At 47.6% G+C, this 24332-nt stretch overlaps 1 protein-coding gene across 2 annotated transcripts in view; it reads right to left on the reverse strand.

The window, feature by feature from the left end:
- Nucleotides 1–24332, reverse strand: part of NRXN2 (neurexin 2) — a 2164206-nt gene that overhangs the window by 901583 nt on the left and 1238291 nt on the right. For both annotated transcript variants that reach the window (XM_085625468.1, XM_085625469.1), the window contains exons 8-10: nt 11172–11333; nt 5159–5597; nt 1948–2331 (exon numbers count right to left, since the gene is read on the reverse strand). In XM_085625468.1, coding sequence (XP_085481594.1) covers nt 1948–2331; nt 5159–5597; nt 11172–11333 — 985 coding nt within the window. The remainder of the gene's footprint in view (nt 1–1947; nt 2332–5158; nt 5598–11171; nt 11334–24332) is intronic.

Raw genomic sequence — 24332 nt, forward strand, 5'->3', positions numbered from 1 at the left:
TGTGACACCATCACTCTTCCTTTTTTCACTCTGCAGATCTGCTGTGTTTGCTTGTGCAGGAGACGCGTCACCTCTCTCCTGAAGAACATTCCAGTTTACTTTGGTATGAAGCTCACCCACTGAGTTCTAGACTCTGTTACTTGATAGGGGTCTGCCCAAAGCTGTGCTCCCTTAACATTAGTGACGACCACCTCATGGCCTCACTACAGGTAGTTATTGGCAGCTAATTGTAGCAGTAGGTTATTGTGCATAGCAGGCCCCCAAGGGAGTTCCAGGTTTGGCACCAGCCAATGAGAAGGCATTGTCACCAAAATTGACAAATTTGTTTTTAAACACTGCAAGAAGAGCAACACTCTCAGAATGTTGCACTGATGCATGTATATCTGCTGTGAACATTATTGTGCGTTGGAAAAAGCTCACTTGAGAATCCTTGAGACGCTTACGGCTTTTATGTTTGTCTGTAGAATGACACTGAGGCTGCCTCTGTTACTCTTCAAACTGGGATGAGGTGATAATGCCTGTGCTACTTACCTGCAAGATAAGTTCTCTGATCCCTTTTGTCATCCCTGTAATTAAAGCACACACTTCTCTTCTGCCTGGGGCTGTGCTCGGCTGCAATAGTATAACATTGGTAGTCGCCACAGAGGATCCCTGATCAGAGTATTGGTACATAGGGCAGCAAGGAGTGGAAAAAGGGGTTCTGGTTTCTTTTTCTCGGTGTGTGGGGTATACCCCCTCAATCCTGAGGCAATAAGGGGTTTTGTAATGGGATGGAAGTGCTTGGATAGTGAGTGACGCCGATGGATCCACAGGTAGGTCAATTAGAGCTGGTAGAGATAGAGGTTGAGGAAGAAAGCCAAGAATAGCATTAAAAACCAGAAGGAGAAATTTGGTCAGGCGTGTGATGTGGATGCATCTGGCACGGTACTGAAATGACAACAATGATTTGGTTCCTCAGAGGCCGAATCCCATGCAGGTAGCTATACCGACTGCTGATTGATGGTTGGAGGAAGGACAGATAAAAAGGTATCTGCAGAAGTAAAGGATTCTCAAGGCAATATCTGTGATAAGGCCTGAGTCAATCAGAAAGAGCACCAAGGATTCATCCTGTGGGTCTTTGCAAGAGGAATGGACAGTCCTCACCAAAGTGAGGAGATGATGAGGATAAGAGGAAGGAATATGGTGGTGGGAAAGGGCACAGATGTCATGCATGGCTGGAAGGCTGTAATTTCAGGTGTGGGTGATTTAACCCTATGGTGCATCTTGTGTGATTGAGTTGAATCTTGGTGGGAGAGTAAAAAACTTGGACTGATTGGCAGGAATGAGAAAGAGAAGATTCGAGCTCCACCTGCAAAGAAGAGGTGGGAGAACTCAAATGAGGGGTTTTGTCACCAGCCACAGTGGTGTTAAGCGTGAAGAAGCCGCCCAGTAATGGTACTTCAAGGACTGCACTTGTAGAGGAAGGATGGGAGCAAAGGCGGGTGTAGCACAATGATACGGTATATGAACTGTGAAATAGGAGGTGAGAGAGGAGAAAGTAACATCTAGGATAGAACGTATGGCAAGGATGTGGGCGTAGCCAACGATGCTGAAGGCGGAGGAGAAGGCACATTGGTTTAGAACAGAGAATACATGGCTAAGGATTGAAACTGGAGGTCGAGACATAGGTTGTCACAGTCTCTCTCTTGTGGGACCTGCAGCTGCCAGGCTGGAGGTGCCATCAATAATTGTTTGTGGAAATATGGAAAGTTGGAGTGTTGAAGGTTAGGTCTTTGGTAATCTTGGAGAAGAAAGGGGTAAGAAACATTATTTGGTCGGTATGACTATGTGTATAATGTTTCTAAGACATTTATGGTCTTTATAGGTACCTAATAAACACCCTTTCCAAGCCTGATGGTACCCAAGGATCTAGTCCTGTTAGTGGTCCTCTTTTGCAATGTTTCTTACCTAGCTCACATGTCTTGCCCAGATACCCGGTGCCGACGCAGTCACAGATGAAGCGGTTCCAGCCTTCTCTGCACTGCCCCCCATTGCGGCAGGGACTGCTACTGCACTGCTTGAGAGTTTCACGGGAGCAGAAACTGCTGACCCCAGCCACGTTCTGCACTTCGGCCAGCCGCCGCACATCCCGGCTCTTGCCATCGATAAACAGGTCACGCACGCAGCCCACATAGCCATAGCTGAGAAAGGCTGTCCACACCTCTGGGGGCAGGATCAACTCGGCCCGGCTCTCGGGCAGGCCTCCCAGGTACATCTCACTGTCAAGGTCCAAGATTTCACTCTCCCCACTTGCTTGGAAGGGGGTGCTGCGGCTGTTCACCGAGATCGAACCTATGAGAAAAGAGGGAGAAATAGACATTATTGTAACACTTTATCAGAACACAAAACACCATAGACATGGCCACTAGAATTATGCGGCATGAGGGGGACAAATATGCAGCAGAGTTGACTGAATTATGCGGCAAGAAAAGTCAAATTATATGGCATAATGTGGTACATTTTGTAATAGTATTGCTTCATTATTTCATCATTTTGAAACTTGGTAACACTGTCTGGGCATTGGTTGCACCTCATTAGTACCAGTTTAACACCAAAATAGAGCAATAAGTAACAGAAAGGTGACCATTCCAGCTTTGCAAAGGGCCATCCACACATCAGCAACATGTGTCACTGCATTTTTAACTTTTGAACCATTTGAGCTAGAAACACAATTTGTTTTGTTAAAATCTGCAGCTTATGTGGCTGATGATGGATTAAGTGGCAAATACGGCAAATCTATAATCATGTAAAAATCACCGCAGCCACACACTCGCATAATTCCAGTGGCCCTGACTAGAGAGAGGCAAAAAACAAAATAGGTGGAACAAGAAGAAGACAGACCAAGAGAGAAGACCAAAAGTAGCAAAACTGGTACTTGATTTGCGCTAACGGTGGCAGGTGGTGGGCACCGAAGCTCATTTCTGGGTATCAGGACATATTTGTCATCATGAAACTTTGACTCAGAGCAAGAGCGAGAAAGGCAGACAAGGGAGAAAGAAAGGTGAAGAAAAAGATACAAAACAATGAAACTGTGATTTCATTGTTTCATTGTGAACAATGAAACAATGAAATCAGGGATGAAAAACAGGGATAAAAAGAACGATGCTACAGAAAGTGTGGGCAGAAGGTAAAAAGAGGCATGAGGTGGAATCTTGAAAAGGCGTCCTTCATGTTCACCAGTCGCAAGACCGGCAGCAGACTCCTGATAAATACTTTGGGCCCCTGCACTTATTTATTTATTTTAGTACTCAAGCACTGGCGACAACGCCTTACAATTAAGACATTCAGTGACACCAGATTTGTGTATTCGAGGAAGGAAGGAAGGTGCTATCTTACAAATGTGATGTGTTACTGCCAACGCGTTTAGTCCTGAATTGGAACAGGTGCTAAATAATTACCTTTATTTGTGACTGTTAAGGCCTTCAGTAAGGCACAGTATCTGTTTACCTTTTAGAGATGAGTTGCCAAGGTGAAAGGGTGGTAAAAAACGCATAACGTACAGAGGAAGGCTACATTTAGAAACATGGAATGAGCAAACACCAAGCTGAAGCACTGGGTAAAAAGTAGTAACGTGCCAGCTAACTGGGTTTCTTATCGAGTCAAGTAGCAACGCGACTGTCAATCAGATGATCATTCGCGAATGACACTTGCTTACAAATGATCTGCTTCGGGCTGGCCACCCCCCTAGTCTCTCCAGCACCAAGAAACCAACCGGTGAATGAGCGTTCTACAAATCATTGCTAACATAACATAACATGAACCAGCATGCACAAGCAAAAGTCCATGCTTGGTGGACACAACTTTGGTCAAGGGGTCGTGTAAAGGTCGACTTTCACCTGATGACGACCAGCCTCTCACACTACATGCACGCTTTCCTCTGCACATGGCATTAGTGTGCCAGCTGCACCCATGAGGGGCATGTGCGTAGGTACTATTGGTGCAGCAGGTGCAGTGCACCAGGGCTCAGAGCCCTGAGGGGCCCATTGAACCTTGATAATTGCTTACTTTACTACCCCGCCAGCAGTCATGTGGGCCAATTTCCTTGCTTGTACCAGGGCCCATGGCATCCTTGCTATGCTACTGATGAAGTGCCCGCCTCTAAACTCATTTCTCAGATTATTGTTACATGTTTTCTTACTTTGGTCTAAGATGTCTGAAATTCTGTAATTCTTTTGTGCAAAATGTTGTCAATAAAGTGCAAGAAGTGCTGATATCTGAAGGGACAGCGCATAAAAAAGTCAGGTGGGACACTAGTAATTAATTTGTTAAAACAAAATACGTGCTGGGATTGTCTGGTGGTGAATTAAAGATGCATGGTGTGGAGTAAACACTAATCACCCTCACTATTTGGTGCCCACATCCTCAGATAGCGTCAACCACGGGCTTCCGAGCAAATCCTGGAGCTCCATCCATATTTTCCCATTTTGCCACTGTTTTTCCATCTTTCACTTCTTCTATCTTTACCCGTTTGGTGCTTTTCTCTCTCTCGCTCTGCCTCAAAGTCCGTTGCAGAATAAAAGGCCTGTCTCCAAAAATGAGTGCTGGTGGCTCCCACCCGCAACCAGTTGGTTTAATTAAGCACTGCCGCCTGGACACTGGTATGAATCGAAAACATCTTTCAAGCAAGACATTCTCTGCACAACCCAGACTTCTGTGTCCAAAAATTGCATGACATCACATAATGCTAAATCTCATTAAATTTGTCAATAAAATCCCCTCGGGTATAATGTGTCCCTCCTCCCTCTTTACTGTCCACCTACACTGCTAGCTTAAAAGTGTGACTATATTTACCCGCTGCTTTGCTTGACCAGTTGGAAATTTGATCTGGCACACTTTTTATGAGGATGACATAAGACATCACTAATATCCCGTCCCCCGCTCCTGCTTTGGAGAAATGTGTTTGATGCGCAGAGATTAATGACGAGGAGTAAAACTACAGGGCATTATCCTGGTATCACTCACTAGAATGTCCTGGGCATCTCCCAATCTGTATTTTTTGTACCTGTAAGTTTTATTTCAACAAACATTCATTGCTACAGGTCAAGGAGGCTATTAGGGTGTATGGCCTCTGTATGTTCTATGACAGCATGCAGATATACCGCTGCAAAGGAATACCCACCTTTTCGTCCATCTCGCTGGAAGTCCACGTGGCACCACTCGCCATCGTTCACCTTCTTGTTTGTGGCCTTCATCTTGATGCCGCCGGAGCCCATATCCAGGAGGAGGTAGAGAAAGCCATCGAGCAGCTCCACCGCAAAGTAGTCAGCCTTTTGCTGCCGCTCAGCCCGGCCTTCCCGGGAAGGGTGCAGTTTGCCATGGCTAAACAGAAGCAGGCCGTTGGGCTCGGTGGTGCGGAAGTCGAAGGAGATGGACCCTGTTTTCTTGGTGTTCCACTTGGGTAGGGAGATGTAGGCCTCGGGTGCCTCAAAGGTGACCGGGTCCAGGGCGGCGACGTTTTCACAGCGGAAGAGCAAGTCGCCGTTAATCTTCATCTTGGGGTCCCCCTCTTTGGCCAGGCGCGACAACTCCAGCTTGAAGTCATTGTTCTTGTAGATGACCTGGGTGTGTGGGGAGCAATGAACAGAGACATGAGTGAGGAGGAGGCGGAGTTCAAGAGGCAGTGTGTATGGGGGGGTGTTTCACATCATTAACAAAGGGAAGAGGAAATGAAGCTCCGTCTGATATGTACTTCTTCAATAAGTATTTTATGCATTATTGCTCCCTTCCTTGTCTCCTAACAGCTCAATACCTTTTTCTGTTGTTATTCCCCCTCATCCTCCGCCTACACACCGACTAGCATCCCTTCTCACCCTTTCCTCCTTTATGATTCCCACTACTTCTCACCTCTTACACCTGCTCCTATTATTTGCTCTAGCGACCTCCCTCTCACTCTCTGTTCCGTGTTCCCTTGTTCCTCCCTAACTTTACTTCTTATGTGTTCCTATTTTTTCTGCGTTTAAGCTCTCAGTACTATCTTATTATTTTCCTTCTCTCTCATTCTATCCTTGTTTTATCCTGTTTTCCTCTCCCTCTGCCCAGCTTTTTCAGTTCTTTGTCACTAATGATGCAGAAAGGTGTTCTACCATAATAAAAACATGGAAAAGAGAGGCCTGCCCTTATATCGACTCCACTATATCACCTACCAATAAAGTAGATATGAAGTTAAGAACAGTGTGGGGCATATTTATTAAAGAGTTGTGTCGCCCTTGTGTCATGCAACGGGGCGCAAGAGCAATGCAACTCTTAAGTTAGATTCATCAATCCACGCAAAGCTATCTTGCGTGGCATACATTTAGAGCAAGGCAACAAGCGCAAATTGCTTGTTACTCTGCATCGGGGAGGTGTTCCATGGTTGGAGCATGGGTGTTCCCACGCATCCACCCATGGATTTTGGCGCATTCCCAGATTTACCATTACTGGAAGACCTGAGAATGCATAAAAATGCTGTGCCTCCCCAGTTGAGGCATAATGATGAGAAATAGCTTTATTTCTCCTTGTTCTTCCTCTTTCTATGTGTGCTGTATTCTGCAGAACACATAGAAAGAGGAGAATGCCTCAGAGGATTGTTTTGTGCAGGAAGGTGTTGTATGCTGCACAAAAACAATCTTACTTACATTGCAGGCATGCTTGCACCATGGTGCAAGGATTCCAACTTTGGCACTAGGCAGCACAATGTGCACCAGCGCTGGAAAAAATCAGGAATGTGCCGTATTATGTCCATTACGGTGCATTCCTGCCCTCCCCCTATCACGCAGCGCAGCAAGGTGACGTGCTGCGCTGTACTCCGTGATATTTTCAAAAATATGCCCTTAAATCTTTACTTCCATATGCATGATTACCATGATGAGTTGTTAGCAGTTGGGAATGTGGAGTCAATGAATCTAGAGGACAATATACTTGACCTTAATATTAGGCCTGGGCGAAGCACTACGCTACGCTCGCGTAGTTTGCGAAGTTCGCGCTACTTCGCACTACGCGAACTGCACGTAGCACAGTGCGAACACGCGTAGCGTAGTGTTGCGTAGTGCTGCGGTCATTTTTTGCTTGCTCGCGGTCCTCAACGTCAAGTTGGCGACCGCGAGCAAGCAAAATGACATCCTGGCGAGACTTTTTCCTTGTTCGCGATCGCGAGCATGGAAAATAAACTTCCCGGCGAGATTCACAACGCGAGAAGGTCAGGTTTCTCATTGCGAGGGGTCGCGTATGCTCGCGACCGCTCGCGATGAGAAACTACCAGTTCGCGTTGAGAAAGCTGCAGCTCGAGGAAAAATCTACTCGAGCAGCAGAAAACTACAGCTCGCACTGTGCAAGATGCCATTTTCAATGATTGCACAGTGCCGGTTGCTTGTCCGCACTGTGCAATCATTGAAAACAACATCTTGCACAGTGCGAACATGTTACTTCGCAGTTCGCGAAGTGCTACGCGTAGCTCGCGTAGTGCGAACTTCACTTTGCGTAGCTTCGCGAAGTGCTACTTCGCGAACTACGCCCACCCTTACTTAATATTGTGAAATGCAACCATGCAGCACATATGTTTCTGTTGATCAAATTAATTTCCAAATAGGCGACAAACCATAATTTGCCTAATCCCATGGGCTTCTCACAGTGTTCTGTTTTGTGGATGCCACAACTTCATTAGCTTAATAATCTTTCAAGCACCTCCACCCATCATTAAACTTAAATAAGTATTTTTTTCTCCTTTTTCTCTCATTCTCCTACACACTAGTCTTTTCATAATCTTTTCTTATGATGATCTACATGGCCCCTATGTCACTGTGTTTACCTTGCTGCAGATTTCCTATTTGTTAACTCCCCCCATCCTTTGCGTATCCCTGCTCCACATTCCTTTCTCTTTGCTCATACCTCGCTGATTTTTTAGCTCATCTAACCCTTCAATTGCTTCTGTCTTGTTTTAACCCCACTCTTCCTCTTATCACCTTTACCAACTCCCATTCATCACTCTTCCAATGGCCTTCTATTTTCCATTGTACTTCTGTCCTCCATCTCTTCCCTGTCCATTCTCAGATACTTCCTTCCTTTCCACCTCATTTCTCTTTGCCTTCTCCCTCACTCTTTACTGTTCCTGATTTTTTGCCTGTCGCTCTCTCTCTTCCTTCCTATCACCCCATTTGTCCATCCGCTCTCCATGTTTTTTCTTGTCCTTTTGATTCCTGCTCTTCCTTTCTTGTACCCACTTCTCACCTATCACCTGGTTCTAGCCCTTCCTCTACCTGATCTATATTACCCATTGACAACCTTGGATTGGGAAGGCGGGCATTGGGCGATGGGCGGTGTCTAATGGTCACCTGTAGTCCGGTTTTTGTCAGAGTCTTACTGTCTTGCCTGGCAGGCCACTGTAATGAGGCACCAGCATCATGCAGCGACTCTAGGCCAGTATTGTTCTGGCCACTGAATTCTCTATCTTGCCCCCCTCTTTCACCCGGAAGCGGTGTTCCACACCCCTGCCATGCTGTTAAACTGAGGGGAGGCGTTGCAGCTGGGTGCATGTGATGTGCAGTTGGGCCATCATCCCCTCAGCTCCCGTGGAGCAGCGGCAGCAGCTCTCTGCTTCTCTTCACTGCTCTCCGTCCAGGCCAGCATCCTTCGGCTATAGTTGGCTGGGAGAGAGGGAGAGTAAGTGAATTGGCCTGGCTGAGGGGCTGTTGTTAGCACCTTGGCTCCATTGTCTTCCAGGCCTTGGTGGGGGATTTATGTTTGCATAGGCCTCGCTGTGTGGCACCTTTCCCAGATAGGAAAATTGAGAGGATGTAATGTTAGGGTCAGACCTGCAGAATGAGGATCTATGGAAATAGGTTCAACACCCAGCTTCAGCTCAACATCCTGTGATTCTGGGCAAATGACTTAATTTGCCAAGGACTAAAATAAAAACAAATTTGATTTTCTGTAATGTAACTGGTGCTCATGTAATCTCTGCCCTTGGGCCAAGTTCACCCTACATAAATAAATGTACACTAAAAAAAGAAACTTCTGTTTGCTCATTTTTTCAGAGTCTGCAAAGGCTGCAACATAATAATGAATGCGGATTATCTATACAATAATACAAACGTCTGTATTCCTTAACATGCCTTTTCTTCCTTTGTTTAGTTTTAACCATCAGTCACGGGTCATTAAAGCAGCTTTACACCACGTTTTAAAATGCTTTCACCTTGTGTTTACTGTTTCAACTTTAAAGTGCATATCAATCAGGCGAGAAAGTACCAGCTTTAGGTGATTTTCTTAATTTTTATACTGGCAAGGACATTTGAATACTGTTAATGCCGGTTAAAAAAACGGCAAACATAGCCAGATAAGGAGTTGTGGCCTGTGGACCACGTTATTTCACCTCGTCTGCGTGGCCAAAATGTAGCTCTTTTAGTTTTCACCAATGTTTCTGACGCAATGAGGTTTAAAATACATAATTCATCAAACGTGTCTAAAAATTAGCCCAATGAGATTTGCTGTTTCAGGAACAGGCGTGATCTGGAAATGTGGGCCACTTTTTTGTTGGTGCCCGGGCCACATTGTGATCCCGATCCAACCCTGCCCATTGACCTTTCTATCCACCCTAATTTATACTCAACCCTTCTTTTATTTTCAAATATGCCTCTCCCTATATCTGTTATTACTGTCTTTTTTTTCTAACCTCTATGGAATGCCCTTTGCACCCACCATGCATCATTACTAGCCTTTGATGTCTTACATCTTCTATTCTTGGTTTCAAACTCCACCTCCGCTCTTTCTCACCATGAAGGGGCATACATATATGTATATTATATTTTAATGGGGGGGGGGGGAGATACCCCTCTTAAAATCCCACACAAATCTCTAATGCTGCCTATAACTAGCGGTGATCGTGCAGTGGCTGGCACTCTGCAAGGTAAGACCGCGGGAGGGTGGGGGGCAGTATTGAGGTAATCTCAGCAGTTCCTTCATCGGCTCAGCAGTCACGCTGCAAGGAAAGACGCTTTGTCAAAAGCTTACAAGGGAGCGAAACAAAGCCGCACACCGCCGAAGGTTGTAAGGCACCGATGAGTTAGGCTTTGCTGGGTTCAGTAGACAACAGTGTCCAAAAGTGACATAGAAAGATGAGAGGGGTTCCCAAAAACGCATATGTTTTTCTCTCTTTAGCTAACGCCGCAGCCTGGGCGCTAGACGGATGGACGGCCGGGGGCGACGGAATGGCACTTTTCTCCAGGAGGAGAAAAAAAGTCAGTCAAAAAGATCAATTTTTAATTTGGCTGTCAGGATGTTAAAGCAGGCATGTCAGGTGCCTCGACACAACATTCATTAGATGAACGTCGGGAGACAAACACAGGGGGGAGAGGAAGAGCACAAGGTCACAGAGGGAAAGGGCTTCAGTGGCAGCAGGGAAGGGACTGACTGCATCATACTCCATGCCTCAGAGACAGACAGGAGCAAATACGAAGCTCAAGGGCATGTGGTTGAATTCTGGACCTGGGGCGGTGCAATGGTGGCCCTGTGGAGAGCCTGGGAATAAAACAGCAGGGGGCGCTGAAGGTCAGGCCGGTGGTGAATCTGCAGAGCTGTGTGCGGCCCCAGGACTGCAATAGTGGGTGAAGCTGCAGGCCAGTGGGTGAAGCTGCAGGCCAGGAAGGAGGTGTAATACCAGAAACATGGCTGGGGTCCAGTACTGAAATAGATGAGGACACTGTAGGGGGGCATATTAAGGTGCAAAAGCAGATCTGGACGTGTGTGTGTGTGTGTGGAGGGGAGCGGGCTCAGCACTAAAGTATCTCAACTACTAGGGAGCAGAATTGAGGGGCATTGAGATGGCTGTGCTGGTCCCAGCTTAGGAAATGCAAACTATGCCAGAGGTCAGGCCCGGGGAGCATTGAAAGAGTAACATTTACATTTAGATATTAAAATATTAGTGGTTCTTACAGAGCATAACTTAGCGGCATAGCCGAAGAGTGTGCGTGTGCCAGTACTGGAAAAGGAGGAGTGTGATGGTCAGGAGTGAGCGCCCTGAGCGTTATGTGTGGATCTCATTACTAGAATCGGAGGAGTATGGCGGCCAGAACTGAGGCGCATAAGCAAAGTTGCCTGTCGCAGTGCCCAGTTTCTGCCAGTCTCAGACTTGCCCACCCGAACCAGGGGGCAGGGATACTCACATCCTTCAGACAACCCATGAAGTTGTTGCTGACCGGAGAGCCGGGTAGGTCGGCTGTGTTCGGGCTTCCCCCAATGTAGAAGAAGTCATCGGACCCCAGCATGGTGTAGTCTTCCTGAGTGTAGCCGGTGGAAGTCAGGATCCCGTCAACAGAGATTGTCACCTGCGGAACAGTCACAAAAAATGGGGGAAGGGAATGGGGTAATGGGGAGGGGAGAAAGAGACACATGTTATCCTGGTGGCACAGGTTAGTTGGTAGGACTCAGGAGTGACGCACCAAACCCATTTTTATGTCTGCTTGTTGCCGATATTCCAGCTGAATGAAGAGCGGTTGGTAGCCCAATGCTGGGTAGGTTGTTTTGGTGAGTTTTTCTACATTTCCAGAGCACAAGATTTGATGGGTTGTTGGAACCAGAACAGCTAGCTTCCAGCATGTGGACCCATTGTTGCACAGCCATTACCACTGCACCCGGGGATTTGTAGTTCCTCAGAACTAGAGCTCTCAGAATGCAACAGTCAGGCAGAAGAGGCACTGAAAAATCACCATCATCTATTGGGCCCACAGCGTTTCCCAACAGAAAGAAGGAAAATGGTGGATGATGCAAGAGAAGAAGAAAGAATAGAAAAGTAAGGTTGAGTTGTGGGAGGAATAGCGTGTCCTACAAGAGATATGTGAGCAAGTTGGCTGCATTGAAGAAGGACTGTAGTTGGATATGGCTCAGTCAAAAATATCTTGGTGGGATATTGGTTAAGAGCTGTAGTCCATGGATGACGGATCTTATTCGAGTATGTGGATGACACAATTTAAATCCATCAGCTTCCTCCCTGGGGTAACCCATGATATATTTTTAATGCTCTATAATCTCCAAACGTAACGTTTGTAACTATGTAAGGATGTGTCGTCCATCTCGGTCGTGAACCGTGGTATGTCACAAACTGATGTGGCCCCATGCAAAATATGTCCAGGGTCTCTGAAACTCCCCCCACCCATAGTAACAATGCTCATACCACCTGTAACATCTCACAATAGCCCTGGGTTTTAATGACTGAGTAGGTCTGGCATGTTGCAAGTGTCTGGCAGCCTCAGTCTTAATACCAGTGAGGGACTGACCTGCTGCCAGTGTTCAGGCCCTCATCGGGGGCCGTCAATTGAGGTGTTCTGAAGGGGTTGGGCCCACATGACCTGCCCTGGTCATGTAAGGGTAGTCGGGGAGTGCTATTGCCAGGGACCTAAATTGAGAGATGAGTTTCTCTTTTCACAAATGAATGTGAAGTGTGAGAAGCTTTCTCCTCTCTCTCAAAATGAAATTATCAGACAGAGCATCCTCCTGAGAAACTGTAGAAAGTGAAAATGCATCTCTTTCCAGGGATCTGAAGTGTAAGTGTGTCTTCCTCAATAATTCATAGTGAGGAGGGGAAATTTCCTCATTGAGGGATCTGACGTGCTAGAGACATTGTCTCCTCAGGGGATGTGAAGTGCAAAGGGCTGTTTCTTCTCTGATGACTCTGGAGTGTGATTTTCACTATCGCCCACGAGCGATCTCTAGTGCAAAAGGTTCTCTCTCCTCTGAGGGACCTGGAGGATGAGACACTCTTTGCTCTGAAGGGTCTGTAGTGTGAAAGGCAATCTCTCCTCTGAAGGACCTGTCGTGTGCGACACTGTTTATCCAGAGAGATCTGGAGTGGCAGGGGCAGGCTCTGTGCTGAGGGATCTTGAGTGGCAGGGGCAGGCTCTGCGCTGTGGGATCTGGAGTGGCAGAGGCAGGCTCTACGCTGTGGGATCTGGAGTGGCAGAGGCGGGCTCTGCGCTGAGGGATCTGGAGTGGCAGGGGAGGGCTCTGCGCTGTGGGATCTGGAGTGGCAGGGGCAGGGCTCTGCGCTGAGGGATCTGGAGTGGCAGGGGCAGGGCTCTGCGCTGAGGGATCTGGAGTGGCAGACTCAGGTTCTGCACTGAGGGATCTGGAGTGGCAGAGGCGGGCCCTGCGCTGTGGGATCTGGAGTGGCAGAGGTGGGCCCTGCGCTGAGGGATCTGGAGTGGCAGAGGCAGGCTCTGCGCTGAGGGATCTGGAGTGGCAGACTCAGGCTCTGCGCTGAGGGATCTGGAGTGGCAGAGGCGGGCCCTGCGCTGTGGGATCTGGAGTGGCAGGGGCGGGCCCTGCGCTGAGGGATCTGGAGTGGCAGAGGCGGGCCCTCCGCTGAGGGATCTGGAGTGGCAGACTCAGGTTCTGCACTGAGGGATCTGGAGTGGCATTGGTGGGCCCTGCGCTGAGGGATCTGGAGTGGCAGGGGCGGGCTCTGCGCTGAGGGATCTGGAGTGGCAGACTCAGGTTCTGCACTGAGGGATCTGGAGTGGCAGAGGCGGGCTCTGCGATGTGGGATCTGGAGTGGCAGAGGCGGGCTCTGCGCTGTGGGATCTGGAGTGGCAGAGGCGGGCCCTGCGCTGTGGGATCTGGAGTGGCAGAGGCAGGCCCTGCGCTATGGGTTCTGGAGTGGCAGAGGCAGGCCCTGCGCTATGGGTTCTGGAGTGGCAGGGGCGGGCTCTGCGCTGAGGGATCTGGAGTGGCAGACTCAGGTTCTGCACTGAGGGATCTGGAGTGGCAGAGGCAGGCCCTGCGCTGTGGGATCTGGAGTGGCAGAGGCGGGCTCTGCGCTGAGGGATCTGGAGTGGCAGACTCAGGTTCTGCACTGAGGGATCTGGAGTGGCAGAGGCGGGCCCTGCACTGTGGGATCTGGAGTCGCAGGGGCGGGCCCTGCGCTGAGGGATCTGGAGTGGCAGAGGCGGGCCCTGCGCTGTGGGATCTGGAGTGGCAGAGGCAGGCCCTGCGCTATGGGTTCTGGAGTGGCAGAGGCAGGCCCTGCGCTATGGGTTCTGGAGTGGCAGGGGCGGGCCCTGCGCTATGGGTTCTGGAGTGGCAGGGGCGGGCCCTGCGCTGAGGGATCTGGAGTGGCAGGGGCGGGCTCTGCGCTGAGGGATCTGGAGTGGCAGACTCAGGTTCTGCACTGAGGGATCTGGAGTGGCAGAGGCGGGCTCTGCGCTGTGGGATCTGAAGTGGCAGAGGCGGGCTCTGCGCTGAGGGATCTGGAGTGGCAGGGGCGGGCTCTGCGCTGTGGGATCTGGAGTGGCAGAGGCAGGCCCTGCGCTATGGGTTCTGGAGTGGCAGAGGCAGGTCCTGCGCTATGGGTTCTGGAGTGGCAGGGGCGGGCTCTGCGCTGAGGGATCTGGAGTGACAGGGGTGGGCCCTGGCCTGAGGGATCTGGAGTGGCAGAGGAAGGCACTGCGCTGAGGGATCTGGAGTGGCATGGGCGGGCCCTGCACTGAGGGATCTGGAGTGGCAGAGGCAGGCCCTTCACTGTGGGATCTGGAGTGGCAGAGGCGGGCCCTGCGCTGAGGGATCTGGAGTGGCAGAGGCAGGCTCTGCGCTGTGGGATCTGGAGTGGCAGATGCGGGCTCTGCGCTGAGGGATCTGGAGTGGCAGAGGCGGGCTCTGCGCTGAGGGATCTGGAGTGGCAGAGGCAGGCTCTGCACTGAGGGATCTGGAGTGGCAGGGGCGGGCTCTGCGCTGTGGGATCTGGAGTGGCAGAGTCGGGCTCTACGCTGATGGATCTGGAGTGGCAGAGGCAGGCTCTGCGCTGTGGGATCTGGAGTGGCAGATGCGGGCTCTGCGCTGAGGGATCTGGAGTGGCAGAGGCGGGCTCTGCACTGAGGGATCTGGAGTGGCAGAGGTGGGCCCTGCACTGAGGGATCTGGAGTGGCAGAGGCAGGCCCTGCGCTGAGGGATCTGGAGTGGTAGGGGCAGGCCCTGTGCTGTGGGATCTGGAGTGGCAGAGGCAGGCTCTGCGCTGTGGGATCTGGTGTGGCAGAGGCGGGCCCTGCGCTGTGAGATCTGGAGTGGTAGGGGCAGGCCCTGCGCTGTGGGATCTGGAGTGGCAGAGGCAGGCCCTGCGCTGTGGGATCTGGAGTGGCAGAGGCAGGCCCTGCGTTGAGTGATCTGGAGTGGCAGGAGCGGGTCCTGCGCTGAGGGATCTGGAGTGGCAGGGGCCGGCCCTGCGCTATGGGTTCTGGAGTGGCAGAGGCAGGCCCTGCGCTGTGGGATCTGGAGTGGCAGAGGCAGGACCTGCGTTGAGGGATCTGGAGAGGCAGGGGCAGGCTCTGCGATCTGGAGTGGCAGAGGCAGGCCCTGCGTTGAAGGATCTGGAGTGTCAGGGGCGGGCCCTGCGCTGAGGGATCTGGAGTGGCAGGGGCGGGCCCTGCGCTGTGGGATCTGGAGTGGCAGAGGCAGGCTCTGCACAGAGGGATCTGGAGTGGTAGAGGCGGGCCCTGCGCTGTGGGATCTGGAGTGGCAGAGGCAGGCTCTGTGGTGAGGGATCTGGAGTGGCAGGGGCGGGCCCTGCGCTATGGGTTCTGGAGTGGCAGAGGCAGGCCCTGCGCTGTGGGATCTGGAGTGGCAGAGGCAGGCCCTGCGTTGAGGGATCTGGAGAGGCAGGGGCAGGCTCTGCGCTATGGGATCTGGAGTGGCAGAGGCAGGCCCTGCGTTGAGGGATCTGGAGTGACAGGGGCGGGCCCTGTGCTGAGGGATCTGGAGTGGCAGGGGCGGGCCCTGCGCTGAGGGATCTGGAGTGGCAGAGGCAGGCTCTGCGCTGAGGGATCTGGAGTGGCAGAGGTGGGCCCTGCGCTGTGGGATCTGGAGTGGCAGAGGCAGGCTCTGTGCTGAGGGATCTGGAGTGGCAGGGGCGGGCCCTGCGCTGAGGGATCTGGAGCTGGAGTGTGAACGTCAGCCTGTCCTCCAAGGGATCTGAAGTGTGAGAGCCGATCCTCCTGTGAGGGATCGGGAGTGAGAGAGGCATTCCTACTTTAAGGGATGCAAAATAAGTGAGAGGCAGATTATTTTCACAGGAAACAAACCTTTTAAAGGCGGCCTATGAAATTTAAGAGAGGGTCTCTTATCCAAGGATATGTGGTATGCAATGAGAAATATCTCTGCAAAATAAAGGAAAGGAAACAGGAATCTCATCCAGTTCAGGAACATGAACTGTTCCAGAAGGTGACTTCTCTTTAGGAAATACGAGTAATGAGTGGGGCTCCTAATCCGTAAAGCAATCTTTAGCATGAAGGATAACGTTTTACATGTGCCAGTATTAGAAAGGGACAAGAGGTCATGGACTGAGGCACATTGCTCAGCTTCATGAGCATAGCAAACCACTCTGGAACCTGAGGATACAAAGTGGGGCACAATGTGAAAGCAGAGCAATTCTACAAATCATGGTAGCTTTTGTAACTGTCCTGAGGCAGGCCACTCACAATCAATTTTAGCAGAAACATGCAACCACATGGCATGGTAATCTGCCTATAAAACTAACTTATCATTGATGTAAAACGTTCTCAACCCTAAAAACATGTAACAAATTACCAAATGTTGTTAACATGTTTTACTTTATTTAAATATTTATATGTGTATATAAAATTGATATAAGTAACTATATGTGCTTTGATTTACTGACCTCGTTTTACTACATGTTCGTAAAGTGTGTGGGCTAATGTTTCACCCTCTCTGCAGCTAGAATGCAAATGAGCCCCTTATGAGATATACAGCTATCCTGATAGTGGGTCTGAATTAGTTTCCATTGTCATACACAAAAATAAAACCCCACAATTGGACCGTTAAACCATCCATTGCCAAGATGATTAGTCCAAGTAAAATGGTTTAGACTTCATGTTCTCATTATTTTTCATTGTAACCTTAAGTTTATGTCCAGTGGGTCTGTTTGACAAGATGTGCTCTCAGGGAAGACTTTAAAGATTGGGACTTATCTGTAACCTCTGGGAATGTGTCGCAGGAGTAGATATTGCCTCCTCCTTAGGTAAGTGTGAGTGGAATCTTCTCCTCTCTGAGCAGGTGTTGCACTACGGTCACCCTCGGTTACAGAAGTGGATCTGGTCTGGCAGAGCAGCATAACAGGGCCATAAGGTGTAAGGGTCTGCAGCAGTACAACAGATGACCCCTTAGAGGGTGGTGACGTGGGATCGAATACAGTCGCTCTACAAACGGAATCAATGAGATAGAGGAGATCACGTTTAAACAAACATTGAATCTCCATGTCCTTAAGATGTGAAAAGCTAACCTTTTTTCCCTCTATGTGTGGGAAGGTGTAAAATAATGCACTTTAATTGTGAAGGAAGTTGCTGTCTTGGTAAGATATATTCTCCTCCTTTTAGTGGTCTGTGGTGAGCTCGAATCCCTTTAAGCTTTACTGTAAGATGTGAGAGTAAGGCTCTCCTGCTGCCAGTGGTCGTACAGTGTGCACATTTCTTTGCACTGAAGAATGTGAGCTAAAAGCAGCCAAGTTTTACTTCCAGTAAAGGGAGACTGTGTGATACAAGGGGTCTAATTAGAGGGACGTGGCGTGGAATAAAAGAGATAAAATCCTGATTTCTTTGAGAAGATGCCCTATGCAAACAGGGGCTTTCTTTCATCGGGTGGACAAGAGAGGACTCTTCTTCTTTCATACCAGGATAGCTTGAAATGAGAGTAGACAATTCCATTACAGAGAAAGGAAGCTAAGGGGAAACTATCTCTAGTACATTTTGAAGTGGTAAAATGGCAGAGAGGCTCTGTCCTAGCTCTAAAGACTTCTAAAGATTCAGGGGCATATTATTGAGAAACGGCATTAAAATTATCGCCCTTTTAGCGGCAGAAAACGACCGCTAAATCTGCGATAATGGGCTTGATAATATGCCCTTGAGAATTCCCATAGAAGCCCATGTTCTGCTGTCAACATGGGCTTCTATTGGAATTCTCTACGGCATATTATCAAGCCCATTATCGCAGCTTTAGCAGCCGTTTTCTGCCGCTAAAGCGGCGATAATTTTAACGCCGTGCTTGATAATATGCCCCTTGAATTGGGCCTCTGCTTACCTCAGAGATTAAGGTCCTGACCTACTAACATTTTGGGCACAAAAAGAAGTCGTAAATTGTGTATGGAATTTTTTACACTCAGCAGTTCATCTGTGAGCCGACTATGAAAGAATGGATCTATTCACAAGATAAAGAATTGCGACTCCCTTTGATTTAATACCTTAAAACACATGGTGGCCTGCATGGGACAGCAGACCACCAACCCTGTGAAATTATTTTACTTTTTTTTATGTGAACCTGAGTTTCCTCAAGGAAATAGGGCTGCTGTAAAAAAATCCATTTAGACAAAAACGTGATTGAGACACGTCAGTAGCCTACTAAACCACTGAGCAGACATTGGTCAAATGAACCACTGCTTACTCGCCCTGAAATTAACACTATGATTCCTAAGGGAGGAGGGCGTCCAAAGGGAGCTTGTTCCCTTTTGCAAATCAGTTGCCACCTCAAACAGGAGTTGGTATCTGGTTGCAAACAATTGATACATAGGTGACTGACTCGCTATTTGAAAAGGATGCCCCAAACTCACCCCTTCCAAACTGCAAAGCAGTAATAATTTCTAAACCCATTTAGCATCTTGAAAAAAAAATCACAATCACTAAATTGGTTTAGTACTTTAGAAAAAGTTCTTTGCAGGTTTTGAAATCTTTGATTTAGCAGATCAGACGGATTGCGACATGTGAAAACCTTTGTACATCTGGTTTTCCATTTTTACATACAAGGAAAGTTCTAGGACACTGTGTCTACCACCTCTAGAGAGTGGTGAAGTGCCAGAAAGAACTCTGCCTATCCATAAATAGAGACTTTGATAGAGAATGTTTTTCTTCTATCCAGGTCCAGCACATCTGTAAGGCGGGATAGGACAACTGCCTTAAGAAGGCAACAGCAGGGGCAAGCAATGATACGATGAGGATCAGTGGATACATCCACGTGTTAAGGTTTGGAGTCTCCGAAGGTAATACTAGATTTTTGCATGTAGTGTCTATAACTCTCAAACTGTCCGTTCCTACTTCTAATTTCAGATATTAAAATGAGATCTTGCTTCAACATAGTGGAAATCGTAATATGTCGAGGAGCATATGTCACTCATATATGGATTTTTTTTTTAATTTCTAGATTTACTGATGATAAGCAAATTTAACATGAGAATACATAAGATATTAATGAGAAAGGAAGAGCTTGGTCTGTGCTTAGAGGCAGGTGAGGGAAGTGATATGCGTTGGATAACAGCAGGCGTGTGTGGGGGGTTCATATCATGTGCCACAGGGTGAGAGGATCCCTATCCAGTGGGTACAGTGGGTGGGTCTGAAGAAGGGAGCACCAGCCTGCAATGCTGAGCAGGTGAGGCTGTGAGGAGAACAGTGTATCTGTGTGATTTCCATGGATCTAGGAGGCTGGCAGCGGGGCCGCTGAGAGAGGCCATAGGTGCCGAAGCTACAGAGTTACCTTCAGTAATGGGACTTCCAGAACTGTGCATGATAGTGGAATCAAACATGGATGTATTAAAATACAGACAACCAGATGAGCATCCCTATGCAGAGCAGACCCGGCAACAACGTCTATAGCAGGTGACACCTGACAAATGTGCCTGCTTTGCGGAAGAGACCGGACAGCGGACCCTGGAACAACCTCAACCAAAAAGATCAACATTTCCTCTGAAATTTGTGGAGTGTCTTCTGGTCATTTGGACATTATGCCCTCTCTAATACCTTTCAGGAAATTCATTGGACGCGCTGTCAAAAAATGTATTTATTAGGACTTTGAAATGTGGCATGGGCTTCAGAAAAATTCACCTGTGCGTTTTCAGTCACACGCTTGAAGGAACAGAATACTTTAGCTCAGCCCCCCTTCCCTGGCTCAGGTCGCTTCATTTAACAGCAAAGAGCGTCTTTTTTTCTTCACCGGATGTGCTGAAAATAAATCGTTTGCTGACAGCTGTTTTAGTAGGTGTCCATTTGACTATTACTACACCGCTCTTCACACTATCACAAGAGCATAGAGGTGGAAAGAGAGGCTGCAGGAGGACACAGCAGTGTGCAAGAGCGAAAAGATGAGATCAGACAGGACAGAAGGAAGGAAGGAAAGACTGAATGAGAGAGAGAAAGATATATTTTGTACATAGCAGACAGATGGAAAGTAGAAAAGAGGGGGAAACCGTAGCTCTAAGTCCTAGACCCATCAAATCTTGTGCTTTACTTCCAGTTGTGCTCTTTGGATGTTCTTTTTGGCTGGGAGTGAGTTGTTTGTGTGTTTTCAATGGAAGCTGGGGAAGTTGGCGTGGGGGGTCGTTTCTATAATAGTCTGTCCCCTCTTTCCATGGGTGGCTGCTTGTTAGTACATCAAACATGCATAGTTAGATGGAAGCCCGGAGAGCGTAAGTGAGCGGCAGAGTCCCGGGTTGGTGTCTTCTCTCTTTGCCATGTCTCGCTTGGTTCCCTCAACCCACCACTGACACAAAAATATTACCAGAGATAACGCCAGGCACCCACCTCCATGTTGCTGAGGAGGTGTCACGACAGCTAAACTTGAAAATATAAAACAGAACGAAAATCAGTGCATGCGAACAGACCTGATGCATTCTATTACAGTCAATCTAAATTCCTTGAAGATTCTGATCAGTTTGCCAAAGCTGATTCTATGAAAGGGTTCAATGTCGCCTCCATTTGAAAAGTGATTGACTAGATGCTCATTACGCTGTGACTTAGCAAGCACAACGACCTCTTAATCGATTTACTTAGCTGCATCGTTTTAGCAGGCAATCAATCATATTTTGAATGCTTCGATAAATCCAGGATCTACATCCTTTGCCGTAAACCTCTGTGAACGTCCACCTAATAGGGGGACCGGAAACTGCTTCTTTCAGATCTGGTAATCTGTCAAAAAAAGCAAGGCCTGCATAGTGTTTGACTGATACTCCACTCTGCATCTTGTCCCCTCACACCCATCTTGGTGCCCGTTTCCTAATGGTTTTTGATTAAAATACCACTGGAGGCATTCTAAAAGTAAAAGGAGGACAGGTAATAAGAATAATATATTTTTTAGGCGTGGGAAAGCCAGAACAACATCATAGTTACATTTTTCATACCCTAATTTGTAATTGTGATGCAGAATGCAAAGAGTGGGCACTCTGGAAGATCACACTCTCAAGCCTTCCACCACGTTGACGGGTTTCTAAAGGTTGCTTGGCTGAAACCAACACCCTTCCTGCATATTGAATCGCTGAGTGATGCTCACAGCAGGCCCATGCAGATGCCCATGTCGCTGCCTCAAAGATTTGCTGGACAAGAATATGTCTGAGTAAACCTAGGAGTACTGGCTTAGCTGAGATGGAATGGGCTTTAAAGACGCCTGGAGTAAAAGCCCCACAGTCTTCTAATAACGAGCATGAGGGATATTGCTCAGATAGTAACCTATGATTTAGAAACATGCTAGTAAGGGCATTGAAGGTTTTTCCCTACAAATGATGAACATTCTATGGGTCCCCAATTGAATTAAAATTGATATGTAGGTCTCACTTGACTTCTTCAGGTCTCTCTAGCTCTGCTGAAGTGAGGCATCACAAAGAAACTAGACACAGATATTGGATTAGATAAAAACATAAATCCGTTAGAAAAATGAAGTGTCAACAAAATTATATCTGTGAAAAACAAGGTAAGCAATAGAGGCCTGGAGGTTATTACTGGCCCTCCTGAGAGGTGAACTCCACTAAGAAGAGGGTTCGAGAGAAAGCGAATTGAACAGCTTTCTTTGGGCAAACGATTTGTTCAAGTTTAGTACCAAAAAAAAATTACGGTTCCACAGGAGAGTGGGTTACTTAAAAGTATGTGACATATAAGACTGTCAAAATTGCTGTGGTACCGCATTCAAAAATGTACATGCATTATCTTGGGTGCTTTTATGCCTCATTGGGAAACTAGAAGTGCATTAGGAACTTGTAAAGCTGCCTCCTCAATTTAACGAACTGAAGGGCATCACTTTGTAAATTGTGAAGTTTAAGGGTTAACAGCTTCATACACTTTCCAACTACAATTCTCGGTTCCTAGCTCTAGCTGTGCAATTTGGTACAATGGCCCTGGCAGGGCATATAACGTTTATATTTGAACAAGAGAAAATCATGGCGCGGGTGGCTTATATTTAAGTTTTTACGTTTTAGCAATGGGAGAAAGGGGTCTGAAATTTCTTCTAGATTAATTGCTAAAAATGTTACTTGTCCGATGTAAAGTTCAAGATAATTTTCACAACTAGCAGTCGCACTTTAGATATGAGAAGAGAAACTTAAGGAAAAGAAGGAGCTAGTAGAACGATGGCCATTTCAGTGGCCCCTGAATGTTTTTAAACATTACAAATCATCTGGAGTGGAACATACAATGGTGCTGGGACCCGCTTACAGAGAGATATGTTCAGATCATGATTTAAAACAACAAAAAGTAATAGAAACTGTAGATCAGGCACGCGAGTGCAGAAGATGGGAGCGATGTAGTATCACAACGCCCCTTGTTCCAGAGATGACTTCCCCAGAGATGTCTGATCCACCTATTATCTAGCTTTTTATATCAACCACTGAACACCAATATTGAAATCCTCCTACGTTTTGGGAATTGTACAGTTTGCAGAGTTTCTCATCGTCCACATTTTTCATTCCTTCAAGATGATCAGCGACAAGTGGTATGTTACTGTTCTCACCCTTCTCTTAAATGTTCATGACCAGCAGGCTGGGAAGCGAGTACCAGAATTACATTATATTAAAATTTGCCATTATGTTGTCTGCGTATACAAGGTCCATGTCCCCAGCGCACTGGAAATAGTGGATAGGATGCTGTGTAATTCTTCTGACATAAATGCTGTCAATTTCTGGAGAATTTACTAGGAAGTTCGTCCTAAACTCCACATAGTATGTGGCGACCTGGTCGGTCTGACGTGACTGACTGACCAAAAAGGCCTCCAAAGTCCACCATGATAGCGCCTGTAGGAAACAACGAACAGCTCTGTCTCGTATCTCTGACGCACCTTAAGACAAGTTGGAATTACACCTCTTCCATCGTCAGCTTTGAGTGGGGACTGCCTTGATACATGCAAGCATGAGATCTTAGGTGCTCCAAAAAGCACCATAATTGACATTTCATTTCATGCTGAAAATTCAAATAGGCCAACAATGTTTATGGAGACTAAAAAACGCTGGGGATGGGGTGATAAATGTTGATGAAGGCATAAAACGCATTCCTGCTTGTTCATTGTCTGGCAGCATGCCAAAATATTAAATTGTAGACTGAAATGTGAGCTTGAAGGTGAAGAGTATCACCATCTGAAGGCGGAACAAAGTCTGCTCTACGTGTAAGCTTTGGCAGAGCTAGGCTTGCTGCTTCTATAGGCCGTGCCTTGGTGGGCATCATTCTAGAAGTAAGGTTGTTTGCATGAGGGCCCTGCATTGTCAGTTTCCTGACATATCAGAGGCAAAACTTATCGCATTTTCAAAAAGCTAGCCAGATGAAGATTGCGGGTTCGATGGGAGACCTTAATACACAGGGCTAGAACCTGAGCCGTTGTGGTCATCTTGAAGGTGTCCAGAGTTGGAATTGGTTCATTGTGTAAAAGTCTAGAATTGGCTGTCATTATCCTGTCTTCTCTTCTGTGACAGAGAATGAGTAGAATCAAACCTGAGCGTTTGGCCTGGCCCCACTTTTATATGGTGCTTAAATCCTCTAGCCTTAGCAACTGTAACATGTCAGGGGATGGATTCCAAATTTTAGAGGTGAGGACGAGATAAGGCAGGAGCATTGAGGCAAACAAAGAACCTAATGTACCAAGGTGGTTTACACACCCTGAGTCTATGGCAAAATGTGTTAATATATATATAGGTCTAACTGGATTATCTTTTTTAGGATGCTCAGAAATCTGGAGTCCTGAACTAACAGGCACGGTGTAATTAAAGTAAGCCAACCTCCTGCTCTGAGGAAACTAATGCTTCTTAACATGACTAGGGCCACCTCACCTTTGTCATTCTAAGGTGTTTCAACTGAGTAGTATCAAAATGCTTATTATTATTAATAATAATAATAATAATAATACACCCGTTGTTTAGAGTATTCCGAAACAGAAGAGGTCTGATTTAAAGTAGTAAACTAAACCTTTTTTATAATGGTAGGCTTAGTTGGCCTCCACACAAAAAAGTGCACATATACCTCTTGAAGTCTCTGCTTATGGCAGATGCAAACAACCCCATAAGGACATTTGGAGACTTCGCGAGAGTCAGG

Source organism: Triturus cristatus, chromosome 9, assembly GCF_964204655.1.
Source record: "Triturus cristatus chromosome 9, aTriCri1.1, whole genome shotgun sequence".
Classification (NCBI taxonomy): Eukaryota; Metazoa; Chordata; class Amphibia; order Caudata; family Salamandridae; genus Triturus; species Triturus cristatus.